Source organism: Trypanosoma cruzi (genome assembly GCF_000209065.1).
Source record: "Trypanosoma cruzi strain CL Brener chromosome Unknown tcruzi_1047053507523, whole genome shotgun sequence".
Taxonomy (NCBI): Eukaryota; Euglenozoa; class Kinetoplastea; order Trypanosomatida; family Trypanosomatidae; genus Trypanosoma; species Trypanosoma cruzi.
This window is the reverse complement of record NW_920369.1, coordinates 1-20,701: the sequence shown is the minus strand read 5'-3', so window position 1 is coordinate 20,701 and position 20,701 is coordinate 1. Positions and strand designations below refer to the sequence as shown.

At 53.5% G+C, this 20,701-nt stretch overlaps 4 protein-coding genes and 2 pseudogenes across 4 annotated transcripts, besides 6 other annotated features; all 6 read right to left on the bottom strand.

Annotated features, from left to right (window-relative positions):
- Window positions 1-5,826: part of a sequence feature (areas not merged during assembly with more than two copies in the genome that could not be assigned to a particular haplotype) that runs on past the window's edge.
- Tc00.1047053507523.90 lies at window positions 434-910 on the bottom strand (annotated as a pseudogene).
- On the bottom strand, window positions 1,918-2,700 carry Tc00.1047053507523.80 (mucin-associated surface protein (MASP), putative; the record flags this gene model as incomplete). Its single annotated transcript, XM_805196.1, has 1 exon — window positions 1,918-2,700. The coding sequence occupies one exon, from the start codon at window positions 2,698-2,700 to the stop codon at window positions 1,918-1,920; it is 783 nt and encodes a 260-aa protein (XP_810289.1).
- Window positions 2,253-2,375: a sequence feature (GA-rich).
- On the bottom strand, window positions 3,236-3,910 carry Tc00.1047053507523.75 (annotated as a pseudogene).
- Window positions 5,640-8,264, bottom strand: Tc00.1047053507523.70 (trans-sialidase, putative; the record flags this gene model as incomplete). The annotated part of the gene is made up of 1 exon (XM_805195.1): window positions 5,640-8,264. The coding sequence occupies one exon, from the start codon at window positions 8,262-8,264 to the stop codon at window positions 5,640-5,642; it is 2,625 nt and encodes an 874-aa protein (XP_810288.1).
- Window positions 5,827-5,983: a sequence feature (haploid, non-Esmeraldo-like haplotype).
- Window positions 5,984-6,841: a sequence feature (haploid, Esmeraldo-like haplotype).
- Window positions 6,842-20,701: a sequence feature (areas not merged during assembly with more than two copies in the genome that could not be assigned to a particular haplotype).
- On the bottom strand, window positions 9,494-10,333 carry Tc00.1047053507523.60 (mucin-associated surface protein (MASP), putative; the record flags this gene model as incomplete). The annotated part of the gene is made up of 1 exon (XM_805194.1): window positions 9,494-10,333. The coding sequence occupies one exon, from the start codon at window positions 10,331-10,333 to the stop codon at window positions 9,494-9,496; it is 840 nt and encodes a 279-aa protein (XP_810287.1).
- Window positions 11,258-15,927: a mobile genetic element.
- Tc00.1047053507523.10 (trans-sialidase, putative) lies at window positions 18,160-20,701 on the bottom strand (the record flags this gene model as incomplete). The annotated part of the gene is made up of 1 exon (XM_805193.1): window positions 18,160-20,701. A coding segment is annotated over one exon (2,542 nt), but the record flags the coding sequence as incomplete, so codon positions are not given.

The window sequence follows — 20,701 nt, the reverse complement described above, 5'->3', positions numbered from 1 at the left end:
CCTCGCCGTCCCACGAAACTATTGGAAGGAAACTGACGCTGGTGGCGGATATCGTGCACACCTGCGCGTGGTCACGGAAAATAGCTTTTCCCTCGTCGTAGGGCGGAGCAACCCACGTAATCGTCGCCTCGGCCGTGCACGGGGCACAACGGGCGTTACCCTCTTCAGTCCCTCTCAGACGCACCCGCATGCCGAGGCACCGCAATGCCGCATGCATGACAGCACCGAGATGTATGTTTCTTCCGGGTCCCTCGCATCCGTCGTGTTGGTGGGAGGCGTGTCCAGACACCACGAAGAGGGCTTGTCCCCAGGCACCGCAGACAAACATTCTCCCCTCCAAATAACAGCGGCAGCATTTCTCACATCCAGTGCGGGACCAATGACGGGGCAACTGTCCATCGGGCGTTTTGCTGACCCTTCATGGATACTCCGTCTACACACCAACCACTGGAATACCGATCCAACGTGCAGCGTCTCGCAGGAACGCCCGTTTTTCAGAACATCTGGGAATATTCACTCATGTTCGGTGCGGAGCACTTCCTCTGCAGCAGCGCACAGCACGAATTCCTTCACCAGCGCATCGGCTCCGCCATCTCCCACTCCACCCTCATGCAGCCCAGGTCAGCCGGTGCGGCCAGCAACAGCTCCGTGCAGTAGACGGCACAACCAATCGGTGCCATCCACTCATCCTTCGCGTGGCGCTGCGGCCAGTGCGACTCCAGCGTCCCCCCGTCATCATCGCCATCCTGCAGCTCCATGCCATCAATGTCGTCGCAGTCGCGAGGCATCCTCGCAGCCATCGCGGAAGTCGTCGAGTGCACCACCACCGACGGCACTCTGCCACGCACCGGCAATATTCCCCACCGTGCTGCAGCTGGCTATGTGCGGGTAGGTGAACCGACTGCAAACGCTGCCCGTGGCAAATGGGGGCACAATCAAAGGACCCTCCAGTGGCTGCACGAGCAGACGATCCGCATGCAGTTTGAAAGCAGCAGGAACAACCTCATTTTCAAGAATGATCCCGTGCGCAGAGGATACAACGTCACCTTCACACTCACAATTGCCATTCAATGAATTCATTGCGTGGTACCTCCCTGAGATCCAATACTTCCCGGTATCATCCAGGTCCCTTGTGGATACGTTGATGCGGATGGGCATCCATCCATCCCAATGACGGTGTATGGCTGCAGCGCACTCACCACTCAAAAAGGGTGCGTCCCTCCCAACAACGCGGATCCAACTCGTGGTGTCGGCACGCATCACATATTCAACAAATCGAGGGTACGTCAAAGTGACAGCAAAGCATCCGCTGGCAATCACACCATAAGCATCATCACATGCAGCAGCACCAGCGTCTCAAACTAATGTGGGGTGTAGAGCAAGTAAGCCATTGATGTGGGTGTTAGGCAAATATTTCGTGGCTCGCTGAAGCAACAAGGACCGATTGCGTGGGAAGAAACAAAGAACAGGAGAATACAAAAGGGAAAATTCAGCCATCCGCAGTTTAAGAAGAAAACCAATCAATGAAAGTAAAATGGGTGCACCCAACCACAACAGAAGCAAAGATTCAAGACAAAACAAAAAGCCGAAGCGTGGGACGACCAGCGCACACACACTCTCACTGCTCCCGTAAAGCAAAACACACACACACAGGGAGAGAGAGAGGTCGCCCACTCGGTGCAATAAAAAACAGTTACGGTGCTCCGCCCATGCAGCCAGGCAGGACGGCAGCGGTGCGTGTCGTGCAAAAGAGAGCACCAACGGGCCTGCATGGGTGTGCATGCATATATACAATGGGCACATTATGTGTGTGCCTCGTGGGGTGAGGTGAGGGCGAGAGTCCATGCAAGGAGACACACACAGAGAGAGAAGGACGAGTGTGTGTGCGGGCGGTGCACGGCTCTCTCTCCCTCACTCTCACGCGGCCACCACCGCAGCCGCACACGCAACAACAAGAAGAAGCAAAAGAGGGGAGGTGGTGTGGGAGACCGCGGTGCTGCCATCACTGTCGCCAGTCGTCGCCGTTGTATTTTTCATGGCTGTGGCTTCGACTGGTGTTTCTTTCGGATTGGCATCTTTATTTTCATTTTGTTTTGCCTCTCGTGTTCCTGAAACATCAGCTGCTGGATCATCGTCTCCAGTTGTTTGTGTGCTGTTGGGATTTGTTATATTCGATGCTCCCGCCGCACCAGAAGAGAAACTTGGCTGCTCTTGACTAACTGCTGAGGTCACCTCTGTGGTGCTGGCAACAACTCCTCCTTTCTTTGTCTCCCCCTCTTCCTCTTCGTCTTCTTCCACTTCCACCTCTTTCTCTTCCTCTGCTTCGTCTTCGTCGTCTTTCTCTTTCTCTTCTTTTTCCCCCTTTTTACCTTCTTGTGCATTTTGATCCTTGCTGCCCTTCGTTGTACTTGTCGTTTCTGATGCTCCTTCGGGTTGTATTGTATGTGGCGGGTTCGCTGGCACTCCCTGTGATTCTGAATTCGTTGGTGATGTGGGCACTTGTGGCGCTGCCTGTTCACCGTTTTGGTCACCTTCTGCAGCGCCACGTGTGGTATCATTCTCGTTTTGAGGGTTCTTGTCGGGCGAAGAACCCGGAGGAGCTGAAGAAGGCGCTTCAGCACATCCACCACCGCCGGCACCGCACCACAGCACGCAGAGGGCACACACCAGCAGCACACGGCCAGTCATCGTCATCGCCATCACTCCTGTCACTTGCGTGCAGCCTTCAGCACAAAATAACAACACGTCAACGCAGAGTGAAAGCAAAAGGAGACGGCCGCTACAACACGCACAGTCACCGTACAGCAACAAATGATAGCCGCTTGCACGCACCGTGGGGCAGACAAAATCAGTGTATGGGGGAAACACAAACACACAGCCCCGCAGCAATTAGTGAGAAAAAAAGGCACTTAATAACAAAACAGAAGTGAAGAAAGAGCAATAAAGTAAAAACAAAAAACAAACAGCTGCACCTAATGGCTCCGGTGCGCATGCATCACCACAAAAACATGCATCTACGCAAACAGTTGTAAGCGTGTCGTGCATATGAGTGTCTCTGGAATGCGTTCAACGTGACGGATGTGGAGAGCAACACGGAGCACACAGAAGAGCAGCGGAGGAAAATAAAGCAAAACACAATCATTACTTTCTCTTATTTATTTACATCGGACCACAGTAGACGCGCACAAATGTCCCCGTGGTTGAGTGCTGGGACGCACAGCCCCCACACAATTCGTTATTTCACAGTGGTATACACCATCGCGGATACGGCGAGCAGCAGCGGGGCACACACCCACGCAGAGCTGCTGAGGCTGCCGTCGATTTCCCGAAAACGTGACGGTGCGTGGGAAGTCGTGGTTGGCGCCTCTGCATTCATAGCCGTATCACTTGGTGCCTGTGTTGTATTCGTAGTAGTGGTCGTACTATTTGGCATTTTGATCTTCTGTTTTGATGTCGGTGCCTTATGATTCTCATCGCCTCGTGTATTTTACTGTGCCTTCTATTTTGTGCATCTGACATACCGGTCGCACCTTGTGTGTGTGTGTGGAGACTGAGTTGCCAAACCTGGTGGCTCTGGATTATCGTTAGCCGAACTCAGTGACTCTGGCGGAACTCGTGTCTGTCCAGTGATGGCTGTGCCTGCTTCCTTTGGCAACGAAGGTCCTGGACTTCTCAAACCCTCCTCGCTGTCTCTCCCACTCTCTGTCTGTGGCACACCGGTCTCCCCACCATATGGCTGTAATGCACCAGGCATATTTTTGTAGGATCCGGTTTCCCTAGCTCAGGGCTGGGAGGACGGCTGTTATCATTATTATCGTCTCCTGTCGCCGTCACGCACACGGACGAGCAGCAGCAGCACAAGAGCGCAAGGACCAGCACGGCGCCGCACCGCCACCATCGCAGTCATCATCGCCCGTAGTGGAGTCGCTGGTGTCAGTCAGCTGATCGGTGAGACGGAAAGGAAAAGAATGGAACGAGAGGGAGAGGGACGGAGCACAGCGGATACAGCGAGAGGGCGCAGACAACATGAGGAGAGGGCAGCAGGCCCAGCCGCACAGTTCACACACCACGAGGCGGCATCCACGCAAGGAAGGCACACAACGCCAGCAGCCACCCACCATGCAGGAGGAGAAGACATCCACCACCATCTCCCCCAGCTCATTCCCGCAGCCCCAGGGAAATGTCCAAAACCCCGCGGCCACCACGCAACGCACACGGAGCAAGCGAGCCCTCATCCATCCATGACGCGGTAAAAATTTCCTGCCATCCCGCCATCAATGGGACACGGAGCCCAACTCAGCGCAGTCACACGCGGTGCAACACACCCGCAGGAAAATAGACTCGGGCTGCGCTCCCTCTCTCCCTCCTCCTCATGGCCACGGAAGAAGCAGCAGCCACACGCAACCGCCAGCATGCACCACAACGGGTGCATTCAAATCCACTGCAATGTGCATCTTGTGTGTGTGTGGTTGTGTGTGCCTGCAGAAACACAAAGCAAAGAAGTAGAAAAGAGGGAGCAGAGTATGTGGAGGGACGCACAAAAATGTACAGCGGAGACGCACAACGGAAACAACAAGAAGAAGACCGCTCAAACTCATCACTGCACTGCAGCCCAAGCAGCGGCAATTCACACAATATTTATTGAAAACAAAAAACGTCCCCCTTCGTCTTATGTAAACCCCACCACACAAAATAATTATAAATGAAAAGAAATCGTCCATTACTGCTCCACACAAATTTAAAATAAGAAAAAGATCGCCTGGCTGCCGTGTGGCCACACCAAACTGTCTGCATGTATTTTGCCCGCAAAATAAAATTAAAAAGATGGTTGCGTGTGCTTCGACCGTCCGACCCTCCGTGTGTCCGCACATCGTTTATATTTCATGGGGTCATCTGCGTGTTGCTGCTCCCCTCAGCCCTCTCATCGGCGCGTGAGTGCGGCCCGCAGAGCACAGTCACTCGTGTGTGTGGGGACTGAGAGAAGCACGCAGACATGACGGGAGTCGCGTCACCCCATCGGGAGAGTGAGCGCAGCAAAAGAAAAAGAAATCATCGGAGGGGAGAGAAATGCTCACGAGGCCGACACCGAAGGGTGCGCCACCGCATGAAATAAACACGCAAAGCAAAAAAAATCCTTAAAGAAAAGCACGGCGGCAGGGCGTGGCTGTGTGTGTGGCGCTGCGGGTGTCTGCCCGCCCTGGCCGCAAAGAAAACAAAACAAGAGGGAAGAAATGTGTGCTCCGCCCCACAGGCCCTCGTCGCACGCCCACACGTCACGGCTCCCTCAGCGCGCCGTTCTTCGCGGCCCCTCCTCATGCGTGCAGCAGGCGAGGCGCACAGGGCCGTCGTCACGAGCGTGTCGGTGGGTGTGCGAGTGGAGCAGTTGGGCAGAAACACACGGCACCCCTCACAGGAAGAGTGCAGCAACAAACAATTAAAGAGGGAAGAGTAGAAAAGAAAAAACGTCCATAGTGATTGCCCCAAAAGCAAAAAAAAAAAAGAAGGAATGGGGATATAAAAACGCACAAAAAAGCAAACAGGGAAAAAGTAAACAAAAGTTATTAAAGAAGATAAATTAATTACCGTGTGTGTCGGTACTGGGTAGGTTGCAAGTGTCCCACGCGGCAGCCAGTCACTCCTCACAGAGCCGCGAACCCCCACAGTCCCAACAGAAGAAGCAGCGATGGCAGCAGTCCGCTCCCACGCACAGTGCCGGCATCGCTGTTATTCCCCTGCGACACATTTCCGAGGCTGCTGCTGAGTGCCGCAGCCTTTGCTTCCTTGTCTCGTGCATGGATGTCCTCCCCCTGCCCATTAGTTCCTCCTGCGACCTCCACCGCAGCGTCACTGCCAGGCGAGGAAGCGCCACCCACATTTTTGCTTCCATCGAAAGATTCTTCTGACGCCAACGGGGTTGCAGGCCCCTCTTCTCCTGAGGAATTCCTGGCACTGGACACTGTTGAAGCGGATACACCTTTCACATCACTGCTCCCCAACAACTGTCTCTGTCCCTCCTTTCCTTGACCACCAGGAGAAATCTTAATCACGGTTCCCTGAGAAGGCTCCTTCACCGGAGATGGAGTAGGGGCTTTATTCGGGTTGAGGGCGGCGATCTCAGTGTCATCCAACGGGCGGTTGTACAGCAGGACGTTCGTCACAGTCACAGAGACGTCTGCTTGGTTCCCTGCGCCGCCCGCACTGTTTCCATCCCCTCCAATGTAGAAGTGGGATACCGCTTTTGAATCCTTATTCTCCAATGCACACGCCTCATCCTCACCCACACGCTGACCATCGACGTACGCGGAGCCTTGGGTGCCATTCCGTAGCACAAGCACCACCTGATGTGTTGTATCCTTCTCCCAAGTGCTGCTGTGCTCCGTTGTCTTTCCGCCACTACACAGCACCTGCCACTTCTTTTCTTTGTTGTACGACAGTCCCAGGAGTACAGTCTTCCCGCTGTCATTCATCTGCACACCCATCAAAGGAATAGGACCCTCCTGCGGCTCACCGTCGATGGACACCGTCGCCACAAGAGTGAAGTTGTAGTTCGCAAAGTGGTACGGCTGATTCTCCCCCTGCCTGCCAACAGGCCACTCCGCCCACGCTCCTTTGAACGTCACTCCGCCGGCATGCAATGTTGCCTTATTACCTTCATCATTGTTCTTCACTGTGGCGTTCACTCCGAGGTACTCGTCCCTCCATGTGTACTCAGAGAAGTTGCCGGACAAAAAGCCAACCAGCCCATCCGTGATCCTCACAGCGGTGCTGCGGGCATTTTCAGGTGAGGCACTTTCTGCGGCACTTTTAGAAGGGCACAGCTCGGAGACACGGTCGTCCACTTTCTTCCACGTCGCCAGCACATCCTTCACACGCTGCAGCTGCGCAGTCAGACGCACAGACCAAAGACTGTGTGATGGTTTTTCCCCGTCCTTCTCGTACAGTGCAATCAACTCATCCTTCTCATTATCACCACTTCCAGCACTTTTGTACAACAGGGAGCTGGCGGCAGCGTCATCATCGGATACCGGCCCAATATCAACAATGTGCGTATTGTCCGTCAGCCAAAGATGGAGTTTTCCCTTTGAAGTGCCTCCTGTAACAGCTTTCTCGGGATACACCGGCAGAGTAACGAGCATCACATTTCTGTTATCTTCAACACCGTCAATCGTCGCTGTGATGAACCCGCTCCTAACGGCCTTCGCTTTTCCTTTTTTGTTGCTGCCCCACACGCGCGAGAGTGTCCCGAGTGCCTCCGTCCACGACTCCCCCTTGTCACCGGACTCGTACACCCTGCGGCGGCCATCATCACACGCAGTCATCATCATGAGTTTTTTGTCCTTCTTCTTCCACTCCACGACGGAGGGATCACTGCAGCCACCGTCAGGAATCTCCTTCGATAACTTCCAACTCTCAGCAGTATCCTCTGAACTGTATATGAGCAGTGAGACGGTCTTTCCGTCATTTGATTCACCCTTCTTCTCCTTCTTCGTGCCTTCCACTGGAAACAGGAGCCTACCGTCATCCATCTTAAGACCCGATCCACCGCCGCCAGTCAACCCTGTCCAGGAATCTAGTTCGTCAACAGATGCTTGCGGGACATCGGTGGTATCTTTCCAGTCAATTTTTTTGTTATTTTCTTCAACACTGTTGACTTTCCCTTTCACCAGCAAAAGTCCCCAGTCACCTGCACCCCTCTCCTGAGCATCAGCGGCATCTGTCCGGCTGTTTTTTCCAACAAGCATGTAAATATCTTTTCCCTTCACAACTGTTGTTGGTCGGCTCACATCTACTTTTTTTTTGTTTGGGGTAGTGCCTTCCTCCAGAACCTGTGCGTCCTTTTTGGCATCATTCATTATTTCCACTGGTGTGTTAGTATTATCTTTCGTGAGAATTTGGGATGCAATGCCAGTAAAGGTGTTTTCATCTTTCTTGCACTGCGCCTCGGCAACGGCAAACACGTCACTCCCCACTTTTAGAAGGCCGGGAGCACCCAACGACTCCACAGTTACACCCACCTCATCCTTGATGTCCTTCCATCCAAACTGGGGTTCAGGTGACTGCCCAGCAGCTTCCGCAGCACCACCAGCGTTGCAGCACATCATCACAAGAACGAGGAGCAGCACCGCAGAGTAGAAGAGATGCCGCGACATGTTGGGCCTCTGCCGCTCACTCTCTCCTCCTTCCCTCCTCCTCCCGCTGGATCCGGTCACGCGGCGACGGTTGTGTGTGCGGGGTGCCTTCACTGCAGCAGCACGTGAGAGCATACAAATACGTGTGTGTGGGCGGTGTGTGTGTTGTTGGTCCTTTCAGAGCCTTCGAATTTCACAGTAGCGATTAGCGTTTAGCCTTACTTCCTTTCCTTTGTGTGTGGAAAAGAAAGAGACGCAAAGAAAATGAGGTTAAACAGTGAGCACCGCCGCCCATCCACGGTGAGTGGCATCATCATCCCCGCCGCAGTCACTTCCAACAACAACAACTCACGCACAAAGACACACGGAACGAGAAGGAAGAACAGTGCACCGGGAACACACAGCGACTGCCACCAGCAGTAAAAGCCACAGCGGGTATCGTGTGCTTCCGCCACGCGTCAGCACACACAGAGCAACGCCCACACGCACTGCCGCCAGTCGTTTTACTGTTGTCTCTTCCAGCGCATCCATCGCACATCGCCCCGCATAGCCGGAGAATCCTCCGTCGTAAAATCCACAGCGAGAGGAACACGTCGGCACGTGCAGCTGCTGGGCAAGAATCCATGCTCACCTTTCCCAGGCACCCTCAATGCCACACCACGTTAGTCAACTGCTGCACTTCGCCAACACCACAACCGCAGCAAGTCCAGGGGACGCACGGCGAGCTCACACCCTCCCTCCTCGCAAGGGCCACAGAAAAATCGTGTGCGTGCGTCCTCAGCGTTCACACCGCCCCACAACGTGTGAAACATGGCTTGTATGTATGCATGGCGTGTGTGTTTTTCAGTGCCTATACTTGCAGAGCAGCTGTACGGAACACAAGAGAGTCTGAAGAAAGCAACGGCAGAGAGAGGCAGATAGCACACACGCAAATTACTCATATCATCACACACACACACACGCAGCCGCGGAATGGGTGCACTCAACCACAAAATCAAAAAGGAAAACAAAAAAAAAAGCCGAAGCGTGGGACGACCAGCGCACACACACTCTCATTACTCCCGTAAAGCAAAACACACACACACAGGGAGAGAGAGAGAGGTCGCCCACTCAATGCAATAAAAAAAAACAGAAACAGTTACGGTGCTCCGCCCATGCAGCCAGGCAGGACGGCAGCGGTGCGTGTCGTGCAAAAGAGAGCACCAACGGGCCTGCATGGGTGTGCATGCACATATACAGTGGGCACATTATGTGTGTGCTTCGTGGGGTGAGGTGAGGGCGAGAGTCCATGCAAGGGGACACACACACACACAGAGAAGGACGAGTGTGTGTGCGGGCGGTGCACGGCTCTCTCTCCCTCACTCTCACGCGACCACCACCGCAGCCGCACACGCAACAACAACAACAAGAAGCAAAAGAGGGGAGGTGGCATGGGAGACCGCGGTGCTGCTGTCATTTTCGGCAGGTGTCACCGTATGATTTGTGTTGGCGGTGACTGTTGAATGTGGTGCTGCATCATTCATTTTGACGGTGTTGCTCTCATTTTCTTCGGGCAGCGTAATGGAAGTTGTTTGAGTGGTAACGGCCGGTGCGGCTGTGGAAGTTTCCAAGGGTTGTTCCAAGGAAGGAGTGACATTTTCAGGCTCCTGCCCCTCTTCTGACGGTGCGACAACAAGAGTTTCAGCACGCCTCGAATCATCTTCTGTGCGCTCCCCACTATTACGGCTGACGACATCGTCGTTACCCGAATGAGATGGCGGATCATTACTCTGTTGATTTTCAATTGATACATCCTTATTGTCCTCTTGACTGGGTGAAATCCCAGGTTTCCCTGGTTGACCGTCGGGTGTTCCATCTTGCCGTCCTTCGCCCGATGATTGTGAATGTGTTGATGGAACCATATGTTCGGGGTCGGATTGTGGCTGCTCCGTTGGTGATTCAGGCTCTAAAGCAGCTTGCAATTGCGGGTACCCGGCTGCGGAATTCCCAACGTTGTCCAACCGTGATTGCTGTAAGGAAACCACTTCCGCCTCACCGGTCACCGTATGACCGCTGGCATTGCCGTTAACTCCAGAACCACTAGCAGGATGAACAAGTGGCTCGACAGCAGGTGGCACCTCCACGTCACAGCTACCTCCGGCACCGCACCACAGCACGCAGAGGACACACACCAGCAGCACACGGCCAGTCATCATCATCGCCATCACTCCTGTCACTTGCGTGTAGCCTTCAGCACAAACTAACTCCCCGTCAACGCAGAGTGAAAGCAAAAGGCAGAGAAAAATCACAAAGAAATACGCACCGTAAACAACGGCAGCAGCCCTGCAGAGGAACGCACACTGACCTGCACACCAGAAGTAAAAAACCGATACCAAAACAAAAAAAGTAGTTGAGTGCCCAACAGGAGTCTCCTCCTCAAAAAAATACGCTTCAGCAGAATCATCATTTCATACGCCATGCAGTAATGCAGGACTGTGTTTATATGTACATGCGTACAGTACCTGCACAAGGAAAAAATTATTACTGTTCCACAAGCCCACACAACATCCCACACATTTCATGCGGCATCCGGCCTGTCTCTCCACTCCTCCTTTTGTGTCGTCCGTGGAGCGCACAGCCGTGGGGCCTGTACTGCGTGTAGGCAACAGAAGCAATCAAGAGGGAAAGCAATTCGCTCATGACGGTGCGCAGCAACCGACCATTAAGTAAAACAAAAGAAAAAGGTACTCCCATTGCTCCATGTAAACAACATTAAAAAGAACATCAAAAAAAGAAAGCCCGCAGGGAACGCGGTAAATATTCTCTGTGAGAAGTCGCAACTCAACACTCCGTGGCTCAGAACACTGCCACAACCACACACAGTCCCAAAAGCAGAAGCAGCAGTGGTGTTTCCACACACGAGGTGATACATTCGCCACTGCTCACCGTCGGGAAGGACATGTCACCTTCAAAAAAGATTCCTCTGCTCGCTTAGATTTTTTTGCTTAAAGAAGATGTGGTCTGTGTGGCGCTGCTGCACGCACCGCTGTTTGTGGGCTCCTTAGCGGCGGGGCGTGTGCTCGAGGACCATGGATACAGTCCCATCGCCCGTACACATCGGTGGTATTGGACGTCATGAGGTCATTATATTTTTTTCCTACTCTTACCAGCGCGTCTAGCTATACAATGCCATCTGGGTGCCGAAGAGGTGGTCGAGCAACGACAAAAGTTTCCTGCTGTGAAGCAGCTGCCATTGAGAGAACTTTCCGAGGCGAAGGTCCTGTTCAATGCCCAGTCGTTGACGCACAGCCAAGGTGCCTGAACATCCTAGAAGCAGATGGTGCAAGGTTTCCTGCGGGCCAATTGGCGTGCTTGTGGAAGCTGGCTGATCCTGCGGCAGCAGAGATCGCCGCCTGGCACTTCTGTTTAAATGTCGTGTGGCGTCTGGGTTGTGTGCGCAGCAACTTCTGTGCGGTGCGGTGCTTCTCCGTGTGGGGAAAACCATGTCACAGAAATCACATTTGAGCTCGGGAAGCGGTGGAGGATGTTCCGGATGAAATGACCGACAGTGACTGACGAGACCCGAGAATCCCGTCAATGTAGAATCACAGTGCGGACATTTCTCCTTCCGACGGCGTGTGACGGTTTGTCTCCTTACTGGAGAGACGTCTTCATCCCTCGCCGACGGGGGAACAGTGTCCGTCCCAGTTGCAGTTTGATCTTTGTTAGAGCGCATATATGCAGACTGTTCCGGTGAGATGTTGCAGAAACGGCATTGGTTCGTGCAATCTCTCACGGCCCAGTATAGTCGGCCCCAGAGCTCAGATTCCCCGCACCTTGCCCTTGCGAGGTGAACCAGTTCCTGACGGTGAAGAACTTCCTGAGTGATCAGGTCCTTACCGCTGAGATCTGATGGCCTTGTGCCGCAAAGCAATTAGCGGTGAGTGTCTTGACGAATGGTACCACGCCACTTGTTGGTGAGCTGGGTAGTGAAACATGTCAGCAGATCCGTATGCCATAAGGTGCGATTCCTTGCTCCGTGTATTGTCCACTTTCCATAGTCTGCGTCGCATACTGATCTGCAAGCTCGTTAGCATGTACTCCGCAATGTCCGTAACAAAACTGCAGGTGCACGGACCAGCCGGCACACGTCAGTGTTAAGAGACGCTGCCAGATCTGGTCCTCCGTCCAGTCGGTCTGACTGGGCGGGCCCCTGTTTAGAGCCGCTAGAAGAGACTGACTGTCCGTAACCACAAGCAGGGTTTTACGCCTGTGGCGGATACGAGGAATCATCAGCTTCTCTAGGGCTAGAAGCAGCGCACGGGATTCCGTCCTGTAGCTGCATGGGCGTGCACCGCAGTTTATGCTGGCCTTTTCTATTATCTTCGATGAGTTGAGGGATGAAAGCAGTATTCCAACCCCTGCTGACTTGGGAACGTCGACACCGCCATCGGTCGCGAGTATCCACGAACGATGGCTGTGCAGCGCCAGAGCCTCTTCGCTGACTCTGCGCCTTTCCCGTATCAGCTCTTCTTCGTCAGTTATTGAGAGGTCTATCGGAAGTTCCACACCGATGGTGACCCGGTGAGCGGAGGCCGCAAACCAGGGAGGAATGGAGCTGCGAAAGAACCGCTCTTCGCGTGGCGAGCTCTCGGTGATGCCATAGTCCTTTGTGTATGCGTCTACGAAGGCATATAGCTCGTCCCGAGATAATGGCGAGATGCGGAAACCGGCGCGAGGCGGTGGCTCAGGCGGGGGTCTCCGCATCCAGTCCATCTGACATGCGAGTGTGTTCTCAAATATGGAGAGCCGCGCGCGCAGGCAAAGGACGTGAAGCGGCGGCATATTAGCCTCCAGTAGCGCGGATTCCGGGTCGACAGTGCTCGGAACTCCGCTGACAGTGCGTGCCAGAGTTGCGTACGTCTTCTGCATCTCATTCTTCGCTGAATCCGTCGCTACTGCCCATATGAGGTCGCTGCCATAGCGTAATTTGGAAGCACCGTATCCAATGGCGAACGTGCGTAGGTCATGTGGAGATGGTCCCGCCTCTTTGTGCGCTATGCAGCGTAGCTGCGATATCCTTTGCGAAGTGGCAGCGCATTGCTTGGTGGCCGCCACATTTAGCGTCAGTCGTGGATCGAGATCCATGCCGAGAAGCTTCGTAGTTCGCGATGCCCCCATGGTCATGACTGGGGTTTGACATCCAGCCACTACCAGGGGCCACTTTCCTTCACGATCATAATCTGACTCCGTGTGCGTGGAGAGTGTGAACCAAGCAGCTTAACGCTTTGACGGGTTGATGGCCAGGCCATTTTCCTGACTCCACGCATGCAGTTTTTGAAGAACCATGTTGGCAGTGGGAATGGCGTCTTCCCGGGACTGCCCCTTCACGATAATAGAGAGGTCGTCCGCATACATGTCTGCTGTGACACCCGCAAAGCTGTTCAGCAGACTGAGAAGTGGGTGTGCGTAAAGGGAGAACAAATACGGTCCCAGTACGGACCCCTGAGGAACTCCTCGCAGCATGGGACGCCGCTCGCCGTGTCTGTGACCAACTCGTGTCTTCGCGTAGCGACCACATAGAAAGTTTCTAAGCCACCTTCTACAATTCACCCCCGGAATATTAGCCAGCAAGCGACTGAGGACTCGATGGTCTATGGAGTCAAAGGCCTTGCTGAAATCAACCAACACTAGCAGGGTCCGATGGGGTCTGTAGTGGAGTTGATTGCCAACACCGCTCTTCTTGGGAAGGTTCACTTGGAAATAATGATTTCTATTATGCTCCACTTCGTGTATCAGGTGTGCCGGCTGCATCGTCGTGGTACGCACACTAAGATATGCATACTGGTGGGGGTGTGGCGTCCACACCCAAGGCAATCTCTTCAGTACCATTTTCTCAGCAACCTTACTCACAATGGAAGTAAGGCTGATGGGTCGATATGACTCAAGCAGTTCCGGCGACTTGCCGGGTTTTAAGAGTGGAACGATGGTGGCGCGTCTCCACTCAGCCGGGATCGCACCGGTCGTCCAGCTGTGGTTAATGCAACGAAGAAGGAATCGAAGGCCCTTTGACGAAATATGTCGCAGTGCCTCACTGTAGACTTCATCCGATCCGGGGCCTTGCCATACGGCGTATTACGTAGCGCAGCAAGCAGTTCCGTAGAATTAGAAGGTGCATCAATAGGGCAGTGAAGATGAGCAACTAAACCAGATGTGGTGGCAGCTTCATTTTTATCCTGTGGCTCAGAAATAGAAGAAGCATTAATGTTCAAGGATGTGTTCTGTCTGTTGATGCCTTTGGAAAACCTAACTGCCTTGTGAGAGGGGTGAAGTGGAAAAAAGATGCGATTGAGAGCATTCGCTGCTCTCCTTGCTGTTTTATAAGTGTGTTGACCATCTCCTAATAAAATTGATGTGGGAGATGGAAGTGATGCCTTTTTTCGTCCGGAAATGTATTTCCATGCGAGTGGCTCGCCTGGATTTAACTTGCTGATGCGACGTAGATACGTGTTGCGCAAGCGCTCTCGGAGTAGGAGGAAGAATTGACTCCTTGTCCGCTGCATTTCTGCCTCACGGTCGGGCGTCGGTAACTGTAGATAGCGGGCCTTGCTGTCGGTAGCAATCCGCTCTGCTTCCATGAGAGTGTCGTCCCAAAGCCTGGGACCGTCCTTGTGCATGCCGCGGGGGCAATGTCGTCGATACGAAGTTATAAGCGCTCTCGTGAAAGCTTCAATGCCGGTGGACTGCTTTTTATAGTCGTATGCCGGAAGTTGTGCGTCGAGGTCCTTGATGAATAAATCCCACTTGCACTTCCCCCAACTGTGGAATATCCTAGGTGCCGAAGGTATGGTATCCTTAAATGCCTGATGCAGCGTGAATGTCAGCATATAATGATCACTAAGCGGCGACACGGAAGGTGACCAATCCGACACAGTCAAATGCTTTGACCATGTCAGATCGATACAGGATCGTTCTCCTGTGCCACGGACATACGTGATCTCACCAGGAGTGTTAACCAAGGTGAGTCCCGCATCCGTGCACAGTTCTAAAAATTCTGCAGCAACCTCGCTTGGAGAAGTCTCCAAGAAGGGCTCCCACTGCGGGTGATGCATGTTGAAATCCCGCACAGCAGGAGCGGCGACGAGGCTGGAAGGCAGTTTACTAACCGCCTGAAGGATTGCGTTACTTGCGGTGGTGGTCTCATATAGGCACTCGCGACAATAAGATCACGGTTCTGGTCCAGAGCAACCCGGACCACCACCACTTCATGGCTGGTGTCATGCTGGGGGATGGTGAGAGGTATACGCTTGGAGCGGAGAGTTTTCCGCACCAGCACCGCCACACCGCCTCCCTTGCCGATGCGCGACTGTGCATAGAGCACATAATCTCCAGTGTGCATGCTGGCGATCTGCTCCGACGACTTCCAAGTCTCCTGGATGGCTATTATGTCTGCTCCTTGCGCCATTAATGTTGCGAGTTTTGACGGCGTGAGGCAAGAAACGTTCATCTGGAGTACTGCTATGGGGCCTGGGTGCTGCTCAATGTCTCCGCTTAGCAGTAACATTTGTCGTTGCGCGTCACATACGGCACGCAAACGGTATTTATAGCGCTGATAAGCGCCGATGGAATTCAGCAGCGGATGAAAATACCGCTCAGCAGACAACCATTACAAATGGCTCCATCTGGTGCCCTTCCGACCCGTTTGTGCGGCGTCTGCCACCTCTCCGCGTGCAACGAATGGGCAGCAGGCGCTTGGCTTCCTCCCTAGCAAAGAGTACTGCACCCTGTCACCACGTTGAGGCGGCCGGCTGAGCCAGAACGTTGTTGTAGTCTTATTGGTGGTACTATTTGGCATTTTGATCTTCTGATTTGATATCCGTGCCTTATGATTCTCATCACCTCGTGTATTTTACTGCGCTTTTTATTTTGTGCATCTGACATACCGGTCGCACCTTGTGTGTGTGTGGAGACTGAGTTGCCAAACCTGGTGGCTCTGGATTATCGCTAGCCGAACTCAGTGACTCTGGCGGAACTCGTGTCTGTCCAGTGATGGCTGTGCCTGCTTCCTTTGGCAACGAAGGTCCTGGACTTCTCAAACCCTCCTCGCTGTCTCTCCCACTCTCTGTCTGCGGCCCACCGGTCTCCCCACCATATGGCTGTAATGCACCAGGCATATTTTTGTAGGATCCGGTTTCCCTAGCTCAGGGCTGGGAGGACGGCTGTTATCATTATTATCGTCTCCTGTCGCCGTCACGCACACGGACGAGCAGCAGCAGCACAAGAGCGCAAGGACCAGCACGGCGCCGCACCGCCACCATCGCAGTCATCATCGCCCGTAGTGGAGTCGCTGGTGTCAGTCAGCTGATCGGTGAGGCGGAAGGAAAAGAATGGAACGAGAGGGAGAGGGACGGAGCACAGCGGATACAGCGAGAGAGCGCAGACAACATGAGGAGAGGGCAGCAGGCCCAGCCGCACAGTTCACACACCACGAGACGGCATCCACGCAAGGAGGGCACACAACGCCAGCAGCCACCCACCATGCAGGAGGAGAAGACATCCACCACCATCTCCCCCAGCTCATTCCCGCAGCCCCAGGGAAATGGCCAAAACCCGCGGCCACCACACAACGCACACGGAGCAAGCGAGCCCTCATCCATCCATGACGCAGCACAGAATTTCCTGCCATCCCGCCATCAATGGGACACGCAGCCCAACTCAGCGCAGTCACACGCGGTGCATCACACCCGCAGGAAAATAGTCTCGGGCTGCGCTCCCTCTCTCCCCTCCTCCTCATGGCCACGGAAGAAGACAACAGCCGCCACACGCAACTGCCAGCATGCACCACAAAAGGTGCATTCATATCCACTGCAATGTGCATCTTGTGTGTGTGTGGTTGTGTGTGCCTGCAGAAACACAAAGCAAAGAAGTAGAAAAGAGGGAGCAGAGTATGTGGAGGGACGAAAAAAATGTACAGCGGGGACGCATAACGGAAACAACAACAAGAAGAAGACCGCTCAAACTCACGACTGCACCGCAGCCCAAGCAGCGGCAATTCACACAAGATTTATTGAAAACAAAAAACGTACCCTTCGTCTTATGTAAACCCCATCACACAAAATAATTATAAATGAAAAAGAAATCGTCCATTACTGCTCCACACAAATTTAAAATAAGAAAAAAATCGCCTGGCTGCCGTGTGGCCACACCAAACTGTCTGTATGTGTTTTGCCCACAAAAGAAAATTAAAAAGATGGTTGCGTGTGCTTCGACCGTCCGACCCTCCATGTGTCCGCACATCGTTTATATTTCATGGGGTCATCTGCGTGTTGCTGCTCCCCTCAGCCCTCTCATCGGCGCGTGAGTGCGGCCCGCAGAGCACAGTCACTCGTGTGTGTGGGGACTGAGAGAAGCACGCAGACATGACGGCAGTCGCGTCACTCCGTCGGGGGAGTGAGCGCAGCAAAAGAAAAAAAAATCATCGGAGGGGAGAGAAATGCTCACGAGGCCGACACCGAAGGGTGCGCCACCGCATGAAATAAACACGCAAAGCAAAAAAAATCCTTAAAGAAAAGCACGGCGGCAGGGAGTGGCTGTGTGTGTGGCGCTGCGGGTGTCTGCCCGCCCTGGCCGCAAAGAAAACAAAACAAGAGGGAAGAAATGTGTGCTCCGCCCCACAGGCCCTCGTCGCACGCCCACACGTCACGGCTCCCTCAGCGCGCCGTTCTTCGCGGCCCCTCCTCATGCGTGCAGCAGGCGAGGCGCACAGGGCCGTCGTCATGAGCGTGTCGGTGGTGTGCGAGTGGAGCAGTTGGGCGGAAACACACGGCACCCCTCACAGGAAGAGTGCAGCAACAAACAATTAAAGAGGGAAGAGTAGAAAAAAAACGTCCATCGTGATTGCCCCGAAAGCAAAAAGAAGAAATGGGGATATAAAAACGCACAAAAAAGCAAACAGGGAAAAGCAAATAAAAGTTATTAAAGAAGATAAATTAATTACCGTGTGTGTGTGTCGGTGCAGAGGGAGGTCGCAAGTGACCCACGCGGCAGCCAGTCACTCCTCACAGAGCCGCAAACCCCACAGTCCCAACAGAAGGAGCAGCGGCAGCAGTCCGCTCCCACGCACAGTGCCGGCATCGCTGTTATTCCCCTGCGACACATTTCCGAGACTGCTGCTGAGTGCCGCGGCCTTTACTTCACCGTCCCGTGCATGGAGATCTTCCCCTTTCTGACCATCCGTCCCTCCCACCTTTTCCCCACTCGCAGCAGAGTGCCCTCCCACCTCAGGTGTCACTGCGGTTCCATCGTGCGCCATGGTTTCAGCGGTAGGGGCATTTGTATCTGCTGCGGCGGAAGTGCCCACTGACGGTTGTTGTGTTCCATCTCCTTGCACCGTGTCTCCAGCTTCGGCATCCACCGTTTGAACTCCCTCGGACGAAGAATCAACATCCACATTCGAATGTCCTTCGGGAGATGTTCCCGACGCTGACGGGTCTTCGGACTCTTTGGCTGCTGGGGAATTCGTGACACTGGACACCGCTGACGTGGATAAACCGCCACTCCCCGCATCGTCACTTTTCTTCAACGAATCCTGTTCAGTCCGCTGCTGCCCGACAAGACTAGACGGAGTTTCGGCTTCCGGCGTAGCTTGTTTAATTGCCTCTGGTGGAGTACCTTTCACTGTTTCTGTACCTTCTGCTTTTGGAATAGAAAGTTTTGTGTTAAGCGCATTAATCTCACTGTCATCCAACGGGCGGTTGTACAGCAACACGTTCGTCACAGTCACAGACACGTCTTGGACCTCTGAGACGCCGCCCGCACTGTTTCCATCCCCTCCAATGTAGAAGTGGGAGATCTTTTTATCTTCCGTATTTTTCAAATCACATTCTGCATCTCCCAATACACGCCGACCATCGACGTACGCGGAGCCTTGGGTGCCGTTCCGTAACAAAATTACCACGTGGTGTGTTGTTGCCTCCGATGTGCTGCTGGGCTCCTTAGGAGTTCCGCCACCGCACAGCACCTGCCACTTCTTTTCTTTGTTGTACGACAGTCCCAGAAGTACTGGATTATTATCGTCAATCCACTTCGCACCCAACAAAGAAATGGGAGAACCCTCCTGCGGCACGCCGTCGATGGACACCGTCGCCACAAGAGTGAAGTTGTAGTTCGCAAAGTGGTACGGCTGATTCTCCCCCTGCTCGCCAACAGGCCACTCCGCCCACGCACCATGGAACTTCACACCATCGGAAGTCTTTTTTGCCCCTGTCTCCCCTGTTTCCCCATCTTTCTTATTTACTGTGGCGTTCACCTCGAGGTACTCGTCCTTCCATGTATTTCCAAAGATGTTGTCCGACAAAAAGCCAACCAGCCCATCCGTCGGCATGGCAGCGCTGCAGGCAGTGTTAGGTGGGGCACTCTCCTCAGCACTTGAGGAGCAAAGCTTGGAGACACGTCCGTCCACTTCCTTCCACGTCGCCAGCACATCCTTCACACGCTGTAGCTGCTCAGTCAGAAGCACAGAGACCATACCGGGTGATGGTTTTTTTCCATCGCCCTTCTTCTTCTCGTACAGTGCGATCAACTCCTCCTTCTTATCTTCACTTTTCCCACTTTTGTACAACAGGGAGCTGGCAGCAGCGTCATCATCATCATTAGATACCGGCCCAATATCAACAATGTGCGTATTGTCCGTCAGCCAAAGATGGAGTACGCCCTTTGAATTGCCTTCCTCCTTGGGATAAACCGGCAGGGTGACGAGCATCACATTCCTGTTATTATCTTCAACACCGTCAATCGTCGCTGTGATGAACCCGCTTCTAACGCCACCTTCACTCTTTTTGTTGCCCCACACGCGCGAGAGTGTCCCGAGCGCCTCCGTCCACGACTCCCCCATGTCACCGGACTCGTACACCCTGCGGCGGCCATCGTCACACGCAGTCATCATCATGAGTTTTTTGTCCTTCTGTCCCCACTCCACGACGGAGGGATCACTGCAGCCACCGTCAGACATCCCCTTCGACAGCGTCCAACTATTAGTATCCTTCAAGGAGTGGATGATCAGCGATACGGTCTTTTCATCCTCTTCAGTGCCAACCTGGTTCGTCGTCTTTTTCCTCGTGCCTTCCACTGGGAACACAAGCGTACCGTCCTCCATCCGAACACCCGATCCACCGCCGCCAATTAGACGCGTCAAGGATTCATTTTGTTTGTTATAATTCCACGGGATAGCGTAAGTATCATTCCAAAAGATTCTTTTTTGACTGTTTTCATTACTGACGTTCCCTTTCACCAGCACGAGTCCCCAGTAACCTCCATCAGCTCCCTGAACACCAGCGGCAAGTTTCCAACTGTAATTTCCAGCAAGCATGTAAATATCACTTCCCTTCACAACTGTTGTTGGTCGGCTCAAAAGTACTCTCGTCTGGGTTTTGGAATCATCCTGACCCGCTATATGGCAGGCGCTTTTCTCATCAAATGGACATTCCTCCAGCACTTGTGTCTTTACTGCATTTGTACCCAATTCTTTTGATTCTTCATCACTCAATGTCAGGAGCTCCGAGGCAATTCCAGTAAATACTTTTTCACCGCCATTC